The following is a 22,489-nucleotide window of genomic DNA, read 5'->3' as shown; positions in this document are numbered from 1 at the left end:
TATTTCTCCATCATTGTTTGAATTGGGTCAGAATCAGCATTGTTCTTACAAGTTGGAGATAGTATAGAGCTTTTTTATTTTCGTTTGTTTTATCTGTCTTTGTCTTCTTTGAAAAGGATTATTTTCCATTGAATCATTTTCCAATAGTTACTATCTTTTTAGCTCTGTAGTTTTCCTACTTCAAAAGGTAAAATAGACAATAGAATGCATAGACTTCTAGAATTTTAGAATTACAAATCTTATCCAATCCCCTATATTTTTACATGCTTGAGTTTACATTTTTGGAGTGCAATCGTAAAGGATGAGTTGGAATATGACTGCCTGAAATCTTTGTGGAGAGGGGGAGGTGAGGAAAGGGGAAGGAAAGGTATAAAGGGATGGACTTGTAGGGACAGAGCACACTTGGAGTTGCATGGTGGTTCCAATTTGGCTGGAGTTTAGAGAACATAGTGTGGAGGGGTAGCAATGAGACTAATGAAGATAACTAGACACATTGTGATGTGTCTTATGTGCATGGCAAAAGAAAAGTTGGTCTTTGTTGCCCATAGGTGATAGGGAGCTGTTGATATGGTTTGACCTGAGAACTAATATGATTATATTTGCATTTTAGATCTATTGCTCTGGTGGCAGTGTAGAGAATGGATTGCAGTGGAGTAAATCTAGAGCCAAGGAAACCACTTATGTGACTGTGTAGGCAATAAATAAGGAGGCAGTATTGTGGGAGAGGAAATGACCAATTATGTTTTAAAGATATATTCAGAAGGACAGGTTGACAGAACTTGACAGCTCAGTTGTAGTCATAGAAGGTGAGGAGTCCAGGTTTCTGGCTTTGATGAGTCTGTAATATGTAGCATGCAAGTACTTAATGGCTTATTTAAAAAGTGACTGTAGGTCATCAGACACTTCATTCTTTGTGAATCTTTTCCTGAATTACACACTGCTGTCTGATTATGCTCTTTCTCTTCTTCAAGATGTCAGCATGGCCAGAGCTGGTTTGGCTCAGTGGATAGAGGGTCAGCTTGTGGACTGAAGGGTCCCGGGTTCGATTCTGGTTAAGGGCACATGCCCAAGTTGTGGGCTCAATCCCCAGTGTGGGGCCTGCAGGAGGCAGCCGGTCAATGATTCTCTCTCATTTTTTAAAAAATATATTTTATTGATTTTTTTATAGTGAGGAAGGAAGAGAGATAGAGAGAAACATCGATGAGAGAGAAACATCGATCAGCTGCCTCCTGCACATCTCCTACTGGGGATGTGCCTGAAACCAAGGTACATGCCCTTGACCGGAATCGAACCTGGGACCTTTCTGTCCGCAGGCCGATGCTCTATCCACTGAGCCAAACAGGTTTCGGCAATTCTCTCTCATTATTAATATCTCTCTCTCTCTCTCTCTCTCTCTCTCTTCCTTCATCTCTGAAATCAATAAAAATATATTTAAAAAACAAAAACAAAAGATGTCAGCATGTTTCAGTGTTGTCCTTATAATAGTTACTTTTATATTTGGTTTGCTCCCATTAGTCACTACTTGAAGGCTAGGGCTATTTCTTACTTATCTTTCATTCCCTCTTCTAACACCCACTTTCATGCCCCATCTCAGACCTACAGAATGAGAATTTGCAAGTTACCTGGCTGTAACTTAAATGTCAGTTAAGCTGACATTTAAGCACTGCCTGGTTCTAATGCTCACTCATGTTTTCAGACTTAGCTGTAGAGCAATGAATCAGCTGACAGTGGAGCTGTTTTCTCCTGCTAACCTTGCTATCAAATAATAGTTACTAAGTTTACATTTTAAAATGATGTAGAAAAGATGGTCCTGACTCCTGCCTCTTAGAAATTATCTCAGGATAACAAGGAAGACAAGAAATATAAGTTCTGCCTTTAGTGATATTAGGAGACAGCTAGAACCTCAAACCACAATATATGACCAAGGGCTACCATAACCACCAGCAATGTATAAAAGGTTCTAGTTTCTCCACATCTTCACCAATAGTGGCTTTACTTCTGATTTTTTATTATCACCATTCTGTGGGTGAGTGCTGTCTTGATTGTGGCTTAAATTGTATTTCCCTGATGACTAATTATGTTGAACATCTTTTCATATACTTATTGGTTATTGTTACATCTTCTTTAGTGAAATGTCTATTCACATATTTTACTCATTTTTTTAAATTCTTTATTAGTTAAGGAATTACAAATGTGTCCTTATCCCCCCATTATTTTACTCGTTTTTTTTTTTTCAGGTGATCATCATAGCCAGGTTCCTATCTTTATTGTCCTTTTACATCTATATTTATACTATTTGATCTTAATCCTATCCATTCTATTCCAAAGGTTAGGGCGTTTCTTATCTCCAATTTTACTCATTTTTAACTGAGTTGTATTATAAGCTTTTTATGTTTCTGGATACAGAATCATGATTTGCAAATATTTCCTCCTCACCTGTGGCTTATCTTTTATTTTCTTTACTAGAGGCCCGATGCATGAAATTCATGTAAGAGTAGGCCTTCCTTCCACCGGCTGCCGGCACCAGCTTCCCTCTGGCACCAGGGACCTGGGCTTCCCTCTGGCCCGACTTCATCTGGAAGGTTGTCCAGAAGGACATCCAGTCTAATTAGCATATTACACTTTTATTGTTACAGATGGTATTTTTTGAAACATAACAGTTTTAAACTTACAAAGTTAATTTTACCAATTTTAAAATGGATCACGATTTTGCCATTATATCTAAGAGCTGTTAGCCTAAACCAAAGTCACAAAGATTTTTTTCAGTATTTACTTCTAGAAGAGTTATTGTTTTAGTTCTTAACGTTTAAGTCCATCATAGATTTTAGTTAAGTTTTATAAATGGTGCCTAGTAGAGGACTAATTCATCTTTTTGCTTGTCGAAATCCCCTTGTTCCAGTAATTCTCAACCATTTCTTGAAAAACTATCCTTTCTTCCATTGATTTGCCTTGACAACTTTGTCAAAAATTCATTGACCATAAATGTAACAGTATTCTTATCTCAGTTTCTTCCCATTGATATACATATCTGTCTTCATGCCAATACCCACCAAGCCCCCCACCCCCGATGTTTACAGTCTCGTTTCTAGAAAAGAAAAACATACTCTATAGCCAACAACCCCAGTGATGCTTCTGGATCGCTGCCAACCCCTGTCTCACGGACTTGCCATACCACACCTGAAGATCTGAGATACTTAATGATTAAATCTTAGGATTTTAAAGTTGAAAATTTAACACTCATTTTGCTGATAAGGAATGTCAGGCTTCCCATAGTTGTTTTTCTAAGTTGAAGTATTGCATCCCCTGCTATAACAGAAGCATGATATCTGTCTGGGGATAACATATTTATTACTATGGAGTCACTCTTCACAATTTTCTCTAACCCAGGCCCTGGCAGAGCAGGGTTTTGAAGAGGAAAAAAAAAAAGTTTAGAGTTACAGATGTACCAAAAGGAGGGTAATAAAAAAGGAAAGGAAATATAAGGTAGATGCCAAAAATAAAGGATACCTACTTGAAATTTTTGTATGAAACTGGTATTCATTTTAGGTATGCTCCAGCATCTATAGTATACCTAGTTTCTGCATAGATACTGCTAAAACCACCTCTTGACCTGTAAGGGCTTATAGCCTTTCAGAATGGAGAATACAGTCAAGAATTCAGTTCTTTCAGTGGTTTAGGTTTCTCTTTTTCATTTTTAATGCATTTTCATTTTTAAGGACATGATTACCAGAAGATACTGAAGAGAAATTCAGGGAGTAATAGAACAATTTCTAGATTGCATATTGAAAAATATGGGTTCTCTTCCCAACTCTGCTAATAATCAACTTTGAATCTTGGCAAACCCCTATTTTAAGTGGGTCTTCTTTGGTATTCTGATCATGGTCCAGTTCTCACTTTACATATTCCTTTATGTTTGATCTCATTCACTTCTATGACTTCACTTACCATTTATGATCCATTGATTTTCAGTGTAGTAAAAACTGAATCTAAAAATGAAGGTTTGCCCTGGCCCGGTGACTCAGTTCAGTGTTGGAGTGTCATTGCATGCACCAAAAGTTGAGGGTTCAATCCCCGGTCGGGGTGTGTATGGGAGGCAACCAGTCACTGTTTCTCTCTCTGTCTCTCTCTGTCTCTCTCTGTCTCTCTTTCTCTATTAAAAAATCAATAAACATATCCTCAGATGAGGATAAAAATAAATAAAAATACTGACTTATGGTAATATAAATTATTGTAACAAAAGAACCTAAATTTAAGCATGCTATAAAATCTTGAAGGATCCTCTTCGTGTTTATTCATTTAAATGTCACCAGTGCTTTGAGGAAGTTAATAAAAGGGTTTTAATGTATGTACAGAACATCAGCAGACACACTTTAAAAAATCACTAAAATGTAATTTTCTGAAGAGCTTCATTCATTGTTAAACTGAATCTATTTTTATATATTGGTTCTGACACTGAAATTCTAGAAGCAGATAAAAACAACTTTTTTTTTTCCAAATAAGGAACTAAGATAGTCCTTTGACCCATCACAGTGATGCTCAGGTAAACAGATGTGCCAGGATGGTCCATAATTTCAATTTAAAAAAGAGGAGACCACTTCGCTACCGTTATTATTAATTTTTAATAATGAGAGATCACTAATTTTTTTCTGTATCATCTTGTTAGTGACTGACTACAGGATTGTCATGGTCACTTTCTATCCTTATTGCGACAGTGCCTTGCTCACCGTCACTTTGGACAGCACAAAATAACTGGGTTCTGATATTGCCAAGGTCGGCATGTATTCAGGAGGTCTCTCCTAATAAAACCAGGTCTGATGTTTCTTCAACAGAAGCATCAGTATGTTTTCCTTTTAATAACCATAGTCACACTTTTCACCTTAGGTGTAATATAAAAAATGTTACAATTGCTTGTTCCTTATTTACTCTCGTTGGCCCTTCACTGTGGGACTGCTGTGTGTAGACCTTTCACCAGAATAGAAATGGAGAAATTCCTCCTTTGCTCTAATGACTAAGAGTCAAAACCGGCTTTCTTCATTTTTACATAAAAACATGTCTCTAAATTCCTACCTATTTAGACCTCCTTCCTAATCATAATCACCTCTCCCTGCTCAGAGTGAACATTTTTTTCTTCCTGCTAGAGTATTTAATTTACACACAAAGCAGTACATATTTCAAGAATTTCATTTCTGCTCTTTTGTTTCCTTTTTATTGAATTTATTGGGGTGACACTGGCTAACAAAATTACACAGGTTTCAGGTGCATCATTTCAGCTCTTTAGAATAAAACAGATATAAAAAAGTGTATTTCTTAAAGGGATTTTTAAGTAAATTGATGAGAGCTGAGGCTGAAATGTTGGCCAGTGTTTGGTGTAGACTGTGAAAAAGAGCCCTTTTCAGACTGCACTTAAGGTGTTTGACTTCGTGACTTTTCTTCGAGTAAAGTGCTCTTATACATTCCTGTCGGATACTCACTAATCTCGCATTACTTGTGTGCACCCCAAGAAGAATGTGCATGTGGTATCTGTTGGGGTCATTTCTGTTTTGAATCACCGATGGCTGTGCTGCACCAAGGCTCTGGGGTGTCTTGGGGAAGCCCATCAATCTAGGGCTGGTGATGGTAGAGGGTTACCGATTCTCTCAGCTTCTCCTGTATTAAGTTTAATAACTGTACCTAATTCTCTGCATTTGTCATTTGAGATGTTATATAGCATGAAATGTGTTCTATTCAGAAACTTGTAAGTAATGGAACTGAATTTATATCTGATTAGTTCAAAACTGATCTTCATTATCCTTTTGTTAATTCATGTTTTCCTAATGCACTCTTATCCACAGGATGAAGATACTGGAATAAAAAGTAAAGTCCATTATATTGCCAAGGAGATCATGAGCTCAGAGAAAGTGTAAGTATCTAGTTTATGATTCAGAAGACTCTGTTTTCCCCATTGACTCATTTAAAACATTTCTTTCGTTGCTGTTTTTTACAGGTTTGTGGATGTGTTAAAACTTTTGCATATCGTAAGTATCTGCTAATATTTTCTTAAAGTCTAAGACTATCGTCTTTTACATCTTTTCCTAGCCACCAAAATTTTCAACATAACTTAAATATACTTAAACTAATATGTATATACATGTATGTACTTTCTAATATATGGTTTTATTTTTAAATACAGAAGTTTTCTAAAATGTGTGATATACCCAAATGATTTCTGAAAAATAGAGAGCCTTTATAACTTTGTCTCCAAAGTCTTTATACTTTCTATCTTCATAATAGTTTTCAAAGTGATAATATTTCTTCTTGGACACTTGCAGAAGTCTGCCATTAGTAGAATTTTGTATTAGCAGTGTATACAGAATGTCATGATCAGTGTTCAGTTCTGTTCTTCTCTCTGAATAAGCTCATAAAAAGAGACTTAAAATAGACATTTTTACAACTTACTTTTTACGTTCTAGTTTCAGTTTTTATAATTGTCGACTTGAACAGACCTGTTGGGAAACAATTAGGATATGTGTCTGGCTACATGTTCATTTTTCTCATGCACTCCTTTGTATCTGCAGGTTTTTACAAGTTTCATTACTCATTGGCAGCTAAAGTGCTTTTAGTATTACTTTATTCCAATTGTATTTGAATAATTGGAATAAAGGTCTACACACAGCAGTCCCACAGAGCTTGTTTCTTTAAACTTAAAATATTAAAACTTAACAGAAGAAAGGGATAAGGTAGAGGAAACAATGAAAAAAAGAAATTGAAGTGAAACTTTGCTTAGATGGTGTAATTATTAACATCATTGTAAACTTAATTGCTGAGAAGTGGTAGGCTCACAAACTATACACACATTTATGTCTCTGCAAAAATGTCCTCCTTTTATTAGGCACACATGAAAAGTGGGTTTTACTTGGTGATTCACATTCACCAAATGATTCCCTTGTGTTCTATATTTGGTACAACAGAAACATGGAAGGCTAATTCCTGTGTGAAAAATATCTAGCTTTAGAAACATTTTCTAAAATAATTCTTAACAATACTAATTTTTTTGTGAGATATTTCCCTGTGAATAGTTTCTCACAGAACTCTTGACTATATTGGTAAGTTTTCTTTTGTAATTCATTAAAGAATTATAACAATACTACAGGCCTGATGCACAAAATTCGTGCAAGAATAGGCCTTCCTTCCCCCGGCTGCCGGCACCGGCTTCCCTCTGGCACCCAAGACCGGACTTCCCTCCAAGACCCAGGCTTCCCTCTGACCACTGGCAGGCACCTGGGACCTAGGTTTCCCTTGCAGCCCTGGCTACATCTGGAAGGTCATCCGGAAGGACATCCATTCTAATAAGCATATTACGCTTTTATTATTATAGATTATTATAGATTTGATCACCCAGACATCTGATAGACATGTTTAAATAGGATCTCTCCAAGGAAATTTTAAGTATCTACAAGTCAGTTGATAAGCTGTATTGTTAATAGAGGCAAAAAATGTTATAGAGTCCAAAAAACTCGAGTTTGAACTTCAGTGCACTATTTCAGCTAATCTTGCACGGAATGGGTGTTGAAGATTTCTCTGTGAACAACACAGAGTCCTTGTCCTCATAGGGCTAAGAGTCTAGTGTACTGCTTCTCACACTATTGTGAGGGACAGGATTTAAAAATTTCCCATCCATGGTGGACCAAAACTTTTGTAAAATACAATAAAAATGTCATGGCCATATCAAATTGATATAAAAGTTTTATAATCCTTACTAGAGACCTGGTGCACAAAACTCGTGTGTGTGGGGGGATGTCCCCTCAGCCCAGCCTGCACCCTCTCCAATCCAGAACTCCTCAGAGGATGTCCGACTGCCGGTTTAGGCCTGATTCCAGGGATCGGGCCTAAACCAGCAGTCAGACATCCCTCTCTCAATCTGGGACCACTGGCTCCTAACTGCTCACCTGCCTGCCTGCCTGCCTGATCACCCCTAACTGCCCCCTCCTGCCAGCCTGATTGCCCCTAACCACCTCTGCCTTCTGGCCTGATAGCCCCTAACTTCCCCCCCTGCCAGCCTGGTCACCCCCAGCTGCCCCCCTCTGCTGGCCTGGTCACCCCTTACTGCCCCCCCTGCCGGCCTGGTTGCCTGCGCAGCCTGCTGTTCATTCGTTTGGTCATCCGTCACTAACCCCCCTGCCGGCCTGGTCGCCCCACGCAGCCTGCTGTTTGGTTGTTACTGTGACGGCATCCCGGAAAATTTGCATATTCCTCTATTATTAGTATAGATTCTTACTTTCTGACTAATATCTTTGCTGACCAATAACAATTCGTGGACCATACTTTGAGAAGCATTGACTTGGTAGATTCTGTTTCTTACCAGCTATGTGAATTTTAGAAAGTAGTTTAACCTTTTGGATCTAGCTTTTCTCATTTATAAAACTAGAGGCACGATGCACAGATTTGTGCATGGGTGGGGTCCAGCCGGCCCGCCCAGATCGGGCTGATTGGGCCAGGCCAGCCACAGGGAGGGGACACGGGTGGTTGGTTGGCCGACTGGCCTCGCCCCCTGGTTGAACTCCCAGTTGAGGGGACAATTTGCACATTAGCCTTTTATTATATAGGATGAGGATAAAAGTACCCATCTTTCAGGTTGTGAGGACTCAGTCAAGTAAGATGATGTGAAAGAGTCTAGCATTGCACATGGTGTACGGTAGATTCCCAACTTACCTTTCCATTACCCTCTTCTTTTCCATCTTCCATTTTAAGAGCATCAGTGAATGAGAAGCATTCATTCTATTTCCACACAGTTAACTTTTCATTTTTTTAGTGCCTTTTCCCCCCTGTACTAAAATTTCATTTTAATGAAGGAAGTTCTGATTCTAGTAGGCAGGGAGGCAGTTAAAAGCTTTACCAGTTTATTTATTTGGTTAATTAAAAAAATATGTTCTGTTTTTACCTATATATTTTTGAAACAAATCATAAAAATGGATAATCAGACCGATTTCCTTAGATGGTCTTGGGCTCTTCCCAGCTGATGTTGAACAGAGTGAGTCATTCATAATCCACATTAACTTGTATATTTTCAAAATCTCCTAAGCCTTTAATGTCAGGGTGAGAATAGATCATCTGCTGACCTCATGTTAACATTCTGTCTGGTGTGTGCAAGTGTTAACTCAGCAGAACCCAATTCTAATGGGTGTCATAACAACAGAGCATTAGCCAGGTGTGAGCCTTACTAGGAAGGGCTTGTGACGGATAATGTGGGTGAAGCCAAGGGCATCTTTCTTCCTTCCAATATTCCCACCATGCCATTAAAGCTCATATTTACTCCTCTACCAAAAGTACCTGCTATCTGATTTCATCTAAATGAGTTAACTTCTGTTATATGATAGAATATGACTGATTTAAAATATGTAAATAACATGCTTTAGATAATCCAGTGGGTGTTTTTTTGGAAATCAGCCAGCTATCCAAGTGGCTTGGAAGAAGCTATTGTTTCAGTTATACATAATTTCCCATGAATAGTTTTCCATATTAGAGTCTGGAATAGGTTAATAGATCTTTCTGTGATGACAGAAATGTTCAATATTGGTGTTGTCACTATGGCAGCCATATCTAAAAAAAATGTTAATATGTCCCTGTAGCTTACTAACACTTCTTTGTTCGGAATTTTGTAAATAACTAGGTGAAATAGATCAGAGGAAAAAAATTTTTAATCTAAACAAATTAATCTCATCATTTTAGTTATTACACTGAGAGGAATAGACTTGGGTGAAAGGCAAACGATTTAAAATATACTTAAAATTTTAAGAGCCAGTATACTCAGTTGAGGGCTTTGATTCATCTACCTGATGTTTGTGGGGGGGGAAAAAAATTGCACCTGCAGAGGCAATGGCAAGACTTTATAATTACTGTATTATGTGGTACATACTCTTAAGTATATACCATGAGCTCCTGAACTTTGAACTGGATTTAAAAAGAAAAAAAAAAGGTCAAATGTGCATATTGTCTCTAAGTCAATACTCTGATGAGTCTAAAGAGAAAGGCGATTCCTAAAAGTCAGTCTTTCCCATTTCAAAATGGTAGTGCTATCCATACAGCTGCAAAAGCCAGAAAACTAGAACTTGGTCTTCATTTCTCCGTCTCACTTACTTCTCCAGCCAACCCATAGCAAATCCACTGATTCGACTTCCTTTTTCCTTTGGCCAACTTATCAAATCTCTTAATCAACAGCCTCCTAATTGGGCTTCCTATTTCCATTCTTGCCTCCCTTCCAATATGTTCCTTATACGATTTTTTTTCCTTATAAAATTTTAAGTGATTTTCTTAAAATACAGAGTGTCCCCCCCCCCCCCCCAATGTATACATGCACTTTTGAATAATTATAAAGGCAGGGTTTATTAAAATACATTTCATTTTCAAAATTGAGCTGTCAGCTGTTGAAGTGTGTATACATTTTTGGAGGGACACCCTGTATATATTAGAGCATGCCACTCCTCTGCTTAAAATCCTTTAAGTGATTCCAAATCCATTAAAAATAAAGTCCAAGCTATTTACCACGACCTGTAAGTAGGACAACCATATGTCCTTGTCTGCTTTTCACAGCCCTGGTTATTGTCGTGGCATAATATTAATAGAACTCCTTTTCACTGTCAAAAATGATCTGGTTTGCCAAAACCGGTTTGGCTCAGTGGATAGAGCGTTGGCCTGCGGACTGGAGGGTCCCAGGTTCGATTCCGGTCAAGGGCATGTGCCTGGGTTGCGGGCACATCCCCAGTGGGAGATGTGCAGGAGGCGGCTGGTCGATGTTTCTCTCTCATCGATGTTTCTAACTCTCTATCTCTCTCCCTTCCTCTCTGTAAAAAATCAATAAAATATATTTAAAAAAAAAAAAATGATCTGGTTTGGACAGTAAATTATGGCCCAGCCTATAAGGTTCTGTGGCCTCTGGTAGTGAGATGAGATACTGTGGAAGGGTGGCATTCTCTCACATTGACCATATTCTGGTCATAAGGGGCTCCTTTCAGTTTTTGTTTAGCACTTAAGGTTATTCCTGCTCAGAGCTTTTGCTAATGCTGTTTCCTACAATGTTTGTTCTTCCTTCATTTTGATCATAGCTAGTTTTTTCTTTATCCTTCCAATCTGGGTTTAACGTGACCTCCTTAGAAAGCTCTTTTTTGACCATCTTTTCTCTTTAACTCCCCTTGTTTGTTTTCTTTTTGGCTGTAAATATATAATTTGTATACTTGTTTACCTATTTAGTGTTTTCTCTACTAAAATGCTATTATATTATATATAAATGCACATTTTAAAGATAAAACACCTTAGATATCTAACATAATTAAGTACAAATGATAGAGTGTGTTTTTTGGCTTTGTTATATTATTTGCTCTCTGGTGGGAAACTGATTTAATAAACAACTCTGTACATTTATTTCGTAAATGTCCAGGCAGCATGATTAAAAATACATTTTTAAAGGAAATGATCAGAGCTTGGAGGTCTTTTGGACAAAGATGGATTGGTTAAGTAATAGTTAAAAGGTACTAGTAATGAAGCATTTGTTACACTAATTTCTTTAGGTTGGGGGATACATTACTTTGAAAATTTGAGAGGCTCTCAGTAAGTCCATAGAGTTGGCAAAGCTTCTTAGATATCTAGATGTGTATTATTAGTAAATAAAATATATCTTTTTTAATGCATTATAAAAGAATAATAGAAGGCTTTCTCATAGAAGCCTCTAGTTTTTCCCATGTTCTGACTACACCCTATTTTTTTGAATCTTGTGAACCATTTAATTATCATTTAGTTTTAGTTGTAAAGAATCCTCCTTAAGTGTCTACTGACATGGTTTCCAAACCTTCACTTTTGAGCAGCTTCCTTTATGTGAGGACCATCCTTCACTGAATGAAGTTCTTTGTTAAGGGCACCTTTGTCTCGCTGCTGAGATGTGGGTTTCCCCACCTTGGTTTGGTATTTCCTTCACTTTATAGGCCACTGTCTCAGAGCTTCCAGGAACTTGTGGATCTTAAATGACGTTCATGTGTTCATTTAAATTAACCAAATCTCTCCTTTCATTAAATTAATGGCCTTCTAGTGAGTACTCTCTATGTGCCTTTTACCATGCTAACTATGTTATATAAATTATTTATTTTAATTTTCATAACAGCCCTAGCAAATAGATGTTATTTTTATTTTTTAAATGAAGAAAGTAAGCTAACTGCCAAAAGTAACCCACTACTAAATGGCAAAGCCAGACTCTAACTCAGGTCTCTCTCAGCCCTTGTACTTAGTGAATTGTTCAGAATTTGATTAAAAATTGTTTCCTGAAATCTCTACCATACTGGAGAGGGTATAGTTGTTTTTTAGTGTAGAAGCTTGTTTTCAGAATTCTTTTCGTTGGCCCAGGAAATCATAGTATTTTATCTTTTAAAGATGAGAATGAAGGTAGATATTGATCATTTAGGATATATTATGATGATTACTTGTTAATGTTATTAAGGGGTTTGGAGACTTGAGATAAAGGATTGATGTCAGTCATATTTTACACAGTTTTGCATCAACGATTATGCACAATAATAGACCTGAGCATAAAGAGAAGTAGAAATACTTTCACTGGGGAAATATTTTTATTTAAAAACAAAGTCAACTTATTAATATGGGGACTTTCCCCCTCTACTTTTACTTCATAGTTTCACACTCATTTCTGCATATTTATCAAAGCTCTTTGACCTTAGCAGCTGCTTTGCTTTTGCTTAATATGAAGTGATTTTTAATGCCCTTCATGAAGGCAGGGAGCCCCGCAGAGCTCCCTGTCTGCCCATATGTCCATCTGGTCTTTGTAATTCATTGTATCCTAGCAGTGGTTAAGTAATGCCCTGAGGTCAGGAGCCCAGGCAGGACAGCTGGTAATTAAGTCACTACTTCTCTTTGCCACTGGAGTTATAAAGCCTGACTCGAGGAACAAGGCCATCTGTTTGGTGCGTTATTGCCTTAGATGTTCATACTTGATTTTATTTGCATTGATTTTTGCTGAGTTCTTACCAAAGTGATCAGAGTTGAACTAAAGCTAGTGTGTTCATACCTCAAAGGAGCTGAGTTTTTTAAAGTTGATCTGGTCCTTATTTTAGGTTTTCTGGGAATTATGAAGAAAAATTGTATGGTATGTTTTATAATTCAGAAACCCATTTCTATTTCTAAAAATTCCAAATTGAACAAGCATGTGGTTATTGTGCCCAGAAGCTAGAGGGCAAGTGGTTCGGTGGGTTTTATGTTAGAAGATTAGACTGACATTATGTAGTTGATATCAGTAAACTCTGTCACCTTATCACCCCTTTTATTATAATTACCCAGCCTTTTCAGTGTGAAAAAGTATATCTGGATCTAATTTTTGAAGTGCCAGACCTGTGGTCTTGCATCCTCACTGATTTAGTCAATTTAGATTCTTCTGCCCCAAAATAACTTTACTTCTGGCTTTTGTGTCATCACACTTTCCTAAATTATCCTGGAGTTAGCATTTAGAAAAATAACTAGACACATGTTGTGATCATCCTTTCTTTCTTTTTTTTTTTTTAAAAAAGATATTTCCTCCTTTCAGTGACACCAATCCTAGAAATGGTTGAGGTTCATGAAGAGCTGAGAAGTTAAACATTCTGTGTGTCATTCCTGTGTGAACATCTCGCACTGGGACCATAATACATTATTTTCAGGGGATGATGGCTCAAGAGGTGAGGGAATGAGATTGAGGCCAGGGCTACCATGCATAGTTACGAAAGCCATGAGTTGTGAGTAGGGCCTTTGGTGTAAGTTGGATTGACCTGGCGTGAGGGATGCTGTGCCCTTTTCCATTTTCAAAAAGGAACCACAAAGACCAGTGATTGTTCTGGTAGTGCTTGCTTAGAATATGTCACTTTCTGAGGCTTAGGGATAATTTCTAATAGATAGCTGGATATTAATTCTCTAAATCCCTATAGTTTCTATTCAGTGTCCTTCATTTGCTCTTTTAATTATTAAATTTCTGTTTTATTCTTACAGGCTAATTTTGAGAAAAGATATTATGGGCCATTAGTTCATCCAGAGCGGCCTATGCCATCCACTATACTAGTAGTACCGGGAAAAGGAAAGTTTTGCCTGGTAATGCGACTGGGGCCTCCAAGTAGAGGCAGCCATCTCACTGGTCAGCCTAGTGTGGATTTATTTGACTGTGTCTCTGTTGAATGTGTCTTAAATAAACAAGTTTCCTTTTTGGCAATGGTGGCAGATGTGTGGAATGCAGAGTCTGGCAAAAGCTGTGTCAAACAGGGTCCTTAAGCTAGTTAGCAGCTAATGTCTGCTGTCACTGTCATGACTGAGGAAATACCTTCCAACTAGAAAACAAAGGTCACCCTGCTTCCAAGGGACAAACATATTCATCATTTAGTCTACCAGAGAAAAGGCCAGTGCTTACTGTTTTGTTGAACAAGGAACTCATGTCTAAATTATATTAATCGTTAAACTAGTAAAAAAAAAAAAATACTGTAGAGGATGTTTACCTGTTGTGCTTTGAATACATTTACAATTGAGGAAGTAATTCATGATATATATGTATATTCTAATGTTCTGTATGATGGAAAAATCTAATGACTTTCAAAAGTGTTAAGTAGCCCTATTTTCTCTTAGTAGATGTGAGTGCTGATAGAAGCAAGCTGTTGGGAGGTGGAATTTGGCCGATATCCATTTAGTTTCTGGAGATGCTTTGTGTGGTTTTCTGGATTGGAGTTTATACAATTTAGGAATTCTTATTTTCTATTACAGTAATTAGTTGTAAAAGTAGTTCTTTAGTTACTGGTGTAAGTAGATGGTTCCTTTGGGCTAATGTGACCCTTGGGCAGATAAAGTTAGTCCCAGGTACTAAGGTAGAAGTGAAGGTGTTTGTTTTTAGCATTTGGTTAGCAAAAGAGGATTTGACTTATCTAAAATAGCCATACCTTAGAAAAGGAATTCTTTTATGTACTTTTAAATTACTTATGAGGTTTTTATCCTTCACAAGAAGCATAAGAAATACTTACGCTTACTATATGTATGTTGGAGAAAGGCGTTAAAGGGCTCAGGGGGAAAAATCAGTATTTTTGTTTGTTTGTTTGCTTGTTTGTTTGGCCCAGTGAATCGCTGAAGGGAAAGCAGGTGGAAATAAAGGCAACGGAAGATAAAGTCTGATAGGAGTCTGGTTTATTCAACCATTGCTTTAAGGTTTTAATTAAACCTATTGTTTCTAAGAAGGAACAGTATTTGTTTTTGAATCCTCAGGATCGTGGAAAAGATCCCACTATTGTTTTACTTATATCTTGAGGTCTACCCTCCAGGGATAGTGAAATCTAGACACATACCAGTTAATTTTTATGTAAACTGTATATATATATATACTGAAACTAAACAATAGTGACAAAAAAGTCAGACTTCAAATTCTAAATGTTATCTGTTAGATAATCTACAATTTATACCTAGATGAAGTGCTCCTCAATTTAACAAATTATCTATTATCCTAAATATGACAGAATTTAGAAGGTGAATAAAAAGATTTTCCTGTGGCCCCTCTCAGAAATTTTCATCTGTAGCTCAGTAGCTAGAATTAGATGGGTCATATGGCCATCCCATCTGAAAAGGAATCTGAAGAGAAAGCATTTTTTAGCTGGGCATATTGTCCTTCTCTCCCTGAAAAACAAAAACAACCTAGAAAGAACACATTACATTCATTGTTAAGAGACTGTCACTGGTTTTCTTCAGAAACTTTATTTTTTTGCCTCAATCATACCTAGATTTCCCTTTGATATACTATTCTGGACAGTTTAATTTTTTTCTTTTAACCAATGAATGAAAAATGACCAATAAAATGAAACCTTTTTGTAAGAAAATCATTTTGTTCAAATAACTTTGGTACAGATTAAATGCATTGTTATTTGGTGGTATTAATAATGAAAAAGATGAGGAAAATGAAGGTAGCTCAAGGAAGCACAGTAAACCAAGAGTGAAGGAGGTCTTAAATCCACTATTCTCTGATTATCAAGAATGTGTCATCCTTCACATGCTTCACCTAGAATGCTCCAGTTGTTGGGAAGTGATTACTGAAAGTAGACAAAGGGATTCTTCCAGAATAAATTTAGCTAAGATTTCCTGGAGGCTTTTAAAATAGATTGTGTTCATATTGCAGTATTGGAATAATTTTAGACTCTACTTAGAGTTGCAATACAGTTTCTAAACATGCCCTTGAGTATAACTGGAGAGCAAACCAAAAGATTTAAGAGCAATATCACACAGACTGCTTTAAAATCAAGTATCTACCCCAGTCACTTTGTATTAAAACAACAAAACTCTCTAGGTAAGTGGGATAGAAGGAAGTGTATACTTTTCAACTTCTAATTCTACAAGGGGAACACAGTTTTGCAATTTTTGTTGTTTTAGGGAATACGATGACTAGGGGAAAAAGTTTTTTCAGATTATATGTGTACCTGTATTGTTTTTCTCCTCTGAACTGTAATAGGATTTCCGGGATGCTGTTGCTCATGCTTCCAGACAACTTGGGAAACCAGTGATTGAGGACCGGATCCTAAATCAGATCCTATACTACTTGCCTCAGCTGTACGAGCTCAACCGGGATCTCCTGAAGGAACTAGAGGAGAGAGTGTCGAACTGGTAAAAATGAGCTGACCTGCTTTCCTAGGGTTTCCAATTTTAGATGAAGCTGTAAGCCAGAAGGGCCCATAATCAGCCAATTTAACTTTTTATAGGTGACCTTTGATAATCAAGAATTTTGAGATTGTTTAGTTGATATTTTCACATTGGAAAACATTTTTTTAATGTTTTATCTATCTGTTCTTGAGCTTCAAGTCATGAAATTTCCTTGTGTTTTGGAAAAGAGGCCATTCACTGAGATAAATTGATGATTTGGTTGGCTGGTTTAGAAAATTTGCATGTGTCTGACATCATTGTAGATGCTGTAGATTTCAGGACAGGTGAAGGATACCAAATAGTCAAGAGCTTCCATTGGGCGTAGAAACTTTGGTAACAGCTTCAGAAATATGTTGAAAGTTTGGGCTAAGAGATTGAATTTATTGTTGAAATCCATAGGGAACCCACAATGATTTGAATAACAAAACAATATCACATACTTTCATGATCACAATTTCCCTCTAAACTCTCTTTATTTATAATCCAGAAAAATACCACTGCCTACTTTAGAAATATCATGTCTCTGCTTGTTTGGGAAAATATGCTAAATAAGCAATTACTTAGCAGCAGTTTACAAGCATAAAGCAAAGTTAAGGTCTGAGGAATGACTAAAAGGTAGTTTTTAAAGTCATGGTAGAAAGAAAATGTATTTAAATAGCTACTGTACATACTTAATCATTCTTATAAAAATTAGCTTTAAAATAATCTGAAGTGACCTAGGATGTGCATATTTATGCAAGCAGCGGAACCTTAAATATCTTTTTTGCTTGTACTAAAGTTTTCTCAGGTTTAGATCTATAGATGTTCTGTGTTAAAATATTAAGCATCCCTAAGAGACAGACTAACTTAAGGGACAACTAGAACAACAAATCTGGCAAAAGCTATATTTATTACTAACAAGGGATAAGATATATCCTACTTATTAAAATATTTTTCTTTAAGGGTTTTTTGAATCAAGACATTCTTTGGTGTTAATAGACTTTCTGAAATAACATTTATTTTATACTGGCTTTTAATAACAATGATGAAACCTTTCATTTCTGTGTTTTGAATACCTAGTATGTGCTAATCAGCACTCCAAGCATGCTAGGCATATCACAGCACACAAAACATATAAGTCTCTTACTCTCATGGAGCAAACATTTTAGTGAGGGAAGCACCAGACAAACACACACACACACACACACACACACACACACACACAACTAGTTAGAAGCAGTTTCTGATCTGCATATATGTAAAATAGGATCATGTGTTAGTGAATGAAGATTGGGTGGCTAAGGAAGGCCCTCTAAGAAGGCAGCACATTGAAAATGACATCTGACCAAAAAGGAGTGGCCAGCCTGGGTTCCATATCTCCAGGCTTGTGAAACCATTAATACAAGTTTTGAAAGTGGTTATGGATTCTCTGTGTCAAAAGACTATGAAGAAAGCCAGTGTGGCTGGAGAGTAAAGAGCAAGAGGAAGAGAAGGGTAAGGTGGGTCAGCAAAGTATAAGCAGTGGCACCTGTGGGGCTTCGTAAGCCTCTCAGACAAGGAGTTTATTTTTCTGCTAGAGCCAAGAAGATTATTGGAAGTCACATGATATATTTTTTTTTTTACTCTGGCTGCACAAAGAATGGCATGGTAGAAGCAGGGAGACCATCTTGTTGGCAGAATCCTGGCAAGATGTGATGTTGGCAGTGGGAATGGTAAAGAGTAGCCATTTGGGGATATGTCTCACAAGAAGAGAAAAGAGATAAGCTGATGCTTGAATATGGGACTCTGCTCATTGGACATGTTTTGGATACATTAATGACTCTTTATATTTTTGTGTATCTCTTTATCTTTAGGACAGAACAACAAAGAATTGCTGATATCTTTGTAAAGAAGGGGCCATATCTAAAAATGTATTCCACATACATCAAAGAATTTGATAAGAATATAGCTTTGCTGGATGAGCAGTGCAAGAAAAACCCGGGTTTCGCTGCTGTTGTTAGAGAATTTGAGGTATTTTTGCTACCATCTAATGTTGAGCTTTTGTTTGTTTGCTTTAAAGTTTTAATCTGCAGTCATTGAAAATAAACCTTGCAAACAGAAAGATATTAAAATATAATCCCTTCAAAATCAAAGAGGGAGTTGAACAAATTCAATAGAACTCAGTGTCTACAAGATTTAATTTTGGAAATCTGTTATTGCACATTTGAATATTTTAAAGTCTCTTTGTGTGTGTGTGTGGTAAAATATTCAAAAAATGAAACTTAAGCCTCTTAACCATTTTTAAGTGTACATTCATTTTGTTATGCAACCAACCTCCAGAACTGTTTTCATCTGCAAAACTGAAGCTATTCCCATTAAACAACCACTAACTCCCCATTCTCTGCTTCCTCAGCCCCTGGCATCCACCATTCTACTTTCTGTCTCTGTGAATTTGACTACTCTAGAGAACACTTCTTATTTTTAACTAAACTTTTCCCTTTATTCTTATAACAACTAATCTATAATCATGGATGGAAATATAATTTTTTCCCTTTAAATAAATAAATAACATAGTTTTAGTGTCACTGTTAAGAAAAATGAATAGTATTTTTATTGCCAAATCTTTGTGTTTTGTCTCAAAGCTGTGAGGATACAAGCCTAATTTGGTTTGTTATAAACTGATATAATGCTTCTTTAAAAAAAATAATTTTTAACTACAGTTTTACTTAAGTCTTCTCCCCTAATTTTAGGTAAAATTACTATATGCTTTAGTGATTATTTCTCTGCTTTGAAACTAAAAATTTTAGTGAATTCCAGTCACACAAAAATAGAAAAATTTTAGCTGTGTTAGGATATTGCTGATTTTGCCCTGAATGGGTAACTCAATTGGTGGGAGTGTTGTCCCGATACACCAAGGTTGCTGATTTGATTTCTAGTCAGGGCACATACAGGAATCAACCAAAGGATGCATGGATACGTGAAGAACAGATCTCTCTCTCTCTCTCATCATTAAATACAAATTAAAAAATAATAAAAGGAGCTCCTTAGGAAAAAAAAGATACTGCTGGTTTCTAATTTGTATAGTAGGCAAGAAAATAACCAGGTCATATGTTAATTTTTAGTCTGTAAAATATTTACCAAATATAGTTTTATCAAAAAACAATTCAAATGAAAACCAGCCATTCCCTTTTCTTTCTTACTTCTAATGTACTTTGCAGGTTTCAAACGGCATTGTAAGGCAACACAATTTTTTTAAAAAAACAAGGCTGTGTAGAATTAAATTTACTTTAAATTAGTAGCATGTGTGCTTTAAAAAAAACACACAAATAATTAAACTTTAAAATTGTTCGTAGTCTTTTTTTACTTGCTTTTTACCTCTCTGCTAATGTCTTCACCCTATTAAGAAAGGAAGTGTGATGTACATAGTTATGGAACTGATAATTGACCCAGGTTTTCATCAGGTTCAAGGGGTAGTTCTGTTGCTTCAGCAGAGAAAAACACACCATAAGATGGGAAAGTTAGCTGTTTGGGTTAATGGTGCTTGCATGATAGATGCTTTCTTAACATGCATTATCATATAATTTCAGAATTATTTTGTGTACCAGAACTTGGAGGTGCATATTTAGAAAAAAATAAAACAATTTGAACAAATCAGGGGGGAAAAATACGCAGAAAAAAACCTGTTCCCCATCCACCTGATCTGTATAAGAAGTGCAGGATATCTTTGGATGAGGGACATTTTCACTTGGCCATTGTGATGCCATCTCACAGTAAATACCTGTGTTGGAGAATGGGGTGGGGCTTAGGAATGGACAGAAGTGTCTGTTGTACACACCAAGAAAAGAGCTTTAAAGGCAGAATCAACTGTCCTTGCAGTCAAGTCAGAATGGTTCTGAATCAAATGTTTCTATATCCACTGTGATCTGGGGGCTGTCTCTTATAGCCAATCATCTAAGAAAGTTTTACATTCTTCAGACTTATTAGAGAAAAGATGCTTAGCAAGGCTACTTTTCAGGTGATCTTTAATTTCTGCAATTCTCTGCAGTATGAACCATTGTTATTATGAGTATATTGATAGGCTCTGATTATTATTTGAATCCATTTCCCAGTAGGTTTATTTCTGCCAACTTATTTTGGGGGACATGCATTGTCTTGTTCAAAGGGTTTGTTTATGTTTATGAATATACTAGAGCAGTGGTTCTCAACTTTCTGGCCCTTTAAATACAGTTCCTCATGTTGTGACCCAACCATAAAATTATTTTTGTTGCTACTTCATAACTGTAATGTTGCTACTGTTATGAATCATAATGTAAATACCTGATATGCAGGATGGTATTAGGCGACCCCTGTGAAAGGGTTGTTTGACTGCCAAAGGAGTTGCGACCCACAGTTTGAGAACCACTGCACTAGAGGCTCAGTGCACAAAATTCATGCACTGGTAGCGTCCCTAGCGGCTGCATTGGCAAATGCTCTTCTCAGTGGCAGCTGCTGAGTAGGATGGGCTCTAAATTGGCCTAACATGCAGCCACCACTCTCTGTATGTGGGGGCTGTGAACAAGTTTTCCCTGAGTCAGTGATTTGAGAGACTTATTAACCTATGGGAGAGGGTGGACTGCGTAATGAATTGGCTATAGTTTCACGCTCAGCATCATAGGTACAGCTTAAAATAAAGGGAATTTCTCTGTGAATTTCCTTCTAGAGCTGCTGGCTATTTAAAATTTGCCTTCCTTGGCACCTGAATCTGGTCCTGCTTCTTAGAAAAATGTTTGTGTTTATATTGGATGCCTTTTCCTTTCAGATGAGCCCACGCTGTGCTAATCTGGCCCTCAAGCACTACCTGCTCAAGCCAGTTCAGAGGATCCCCCAGTACAGGCTGCTGCTAACAGGTGGGCGTCTCTGGCAGTTTACCTCTCTTTTTCTATCACTCCAGTCACCCCTATACCTAATATATGGATTTATAGATTGCTTAGAACCCTGCATGTACATTGCCTGAACCTTAGTTCTTTAGTCATCCCTGTGTGCATTCTCTGCTTTGGGCATTTATATTCCTTTTGCTTAGAACTTCTTTTTTTTTTATTTATTTATTTATTTATTTTTTTAAAATGTATTTTTATTGATTTTTTACAGAGAGGAAGGGAGAGAGATGGAGAGTTAGAAACATCGATGAGAGAGAAACATCGATCAGCTGCCTCCTGCACATCTCCCACTGGGGATGTGCCCACAACCCAGGTACATGCCCTTGACCGGAATCGAACCTGGGACCTTTCAGTCCCCAGGCCGACGCTCTATCCACTGAGCCAAACCGGTTTCGGCTGCTTAGAACTTCTTTTACCATCCCATTCCTACAACCCTGCATCATTTTACCTGATTAATATTAACCACAAGGAAGGTACTATCCCAGCCACTCAACAAGGAGGTTAGAGGGTTATTCCCACATATATTTAAATAAACTATCATAGCCTCAGGCACTTCAGAAGGTTGTAATAAGGCAGGAGTTGGAAACATCCAAGCCTGCAAGCCATCTAAGGCCCTGCCAAGGCATTAGGGGTAAGTTAATTAAATATTTGACCAAATATAGCAGACTCATTTTTTAAAAAAATACATTTTATTGATTTTTTTTTTACAGAGAGGAAGGGAGAGGGATAGGGAGTTAGAAACATTGATTAGAGAGAAACACCGATCAGCTGCCTCCTGCACGCCCCCTACTGGAGATGTACCCACAACCAAGGTACATGACCTTGACCAGAATTGAACCTGGGACCCTTCAGTCTGCAGGCCGAGGCTCTATCCACTGAGCCAAACTGGTCAGGGCAGCAGACTCATTTTTTTTTTTTTTAATTAAATCTTTATTGTTCAGATTATTACAGTT

The 22,489-nt window shown here is 37.1% G+C and overlaps 1 protein-coding gene across 7 annotated transcripts in view; it reads left to right on the top strand.

Annotated features, from left to right (window-relative positions):
• FGD6 (FYVE, RhoGEF and PH domain containing 6) overlaps positions 1-22,489 on the top strand; it is a 125,206-nt gene that overhangs the window by 52,056 nt on the left and 50,661 nt on the right. For all 7 annotated transcript variants that reach the window (XR_011470852.1, XR_011470851.1, XM_070410839.1 and 4 more), the window contains exons 5-9: positions 5,832-5,899; positions 5,984-6,014; positions 16,475-16,626; positions 18,495-18,651; positions 21,419-21,506. Coding sequence is in view for 5 of the 7 variants with exons in the window: in XM_070410839.1 (XP_070266940.1) it covers positions 5,832-5,899; positions 5,984-6,014; positions 16,475-16,626; positions 18,495-18,651; positions 21,419-21,506 (496 nt within the window). In the remaining 2 variants the exon portion in view is untranslated. The remainder of the gene's footprint in view (positions 1-5,831; positions 5,900-5,983; positions 6,015-16,474; positions 16,627-18,494; positions 18,652-21,418; positions 21,507-22,489) is intronic.

Source organism: Myotis yumanensis, unplaced genomic scaffold (genome assembly GCF_028538775.1).
Source record: "Myotis yumanensis isolate MYYU_CA2020_CCGP unplaced genomic scaffold, mMyoYum1.0.hap1 SCAF_3, whole genome shotgun sequence".
NCBI lineage: Eukaryota > Metazoa > Chordata > Mammalia > Chiroptera > Vespertilionidae > Myotis > Myotis yumanensis.
Note: the sequence above shows the minus strand (reverse complement) of the source record. Positions and strands in the feature narration are given on the sequence as shown.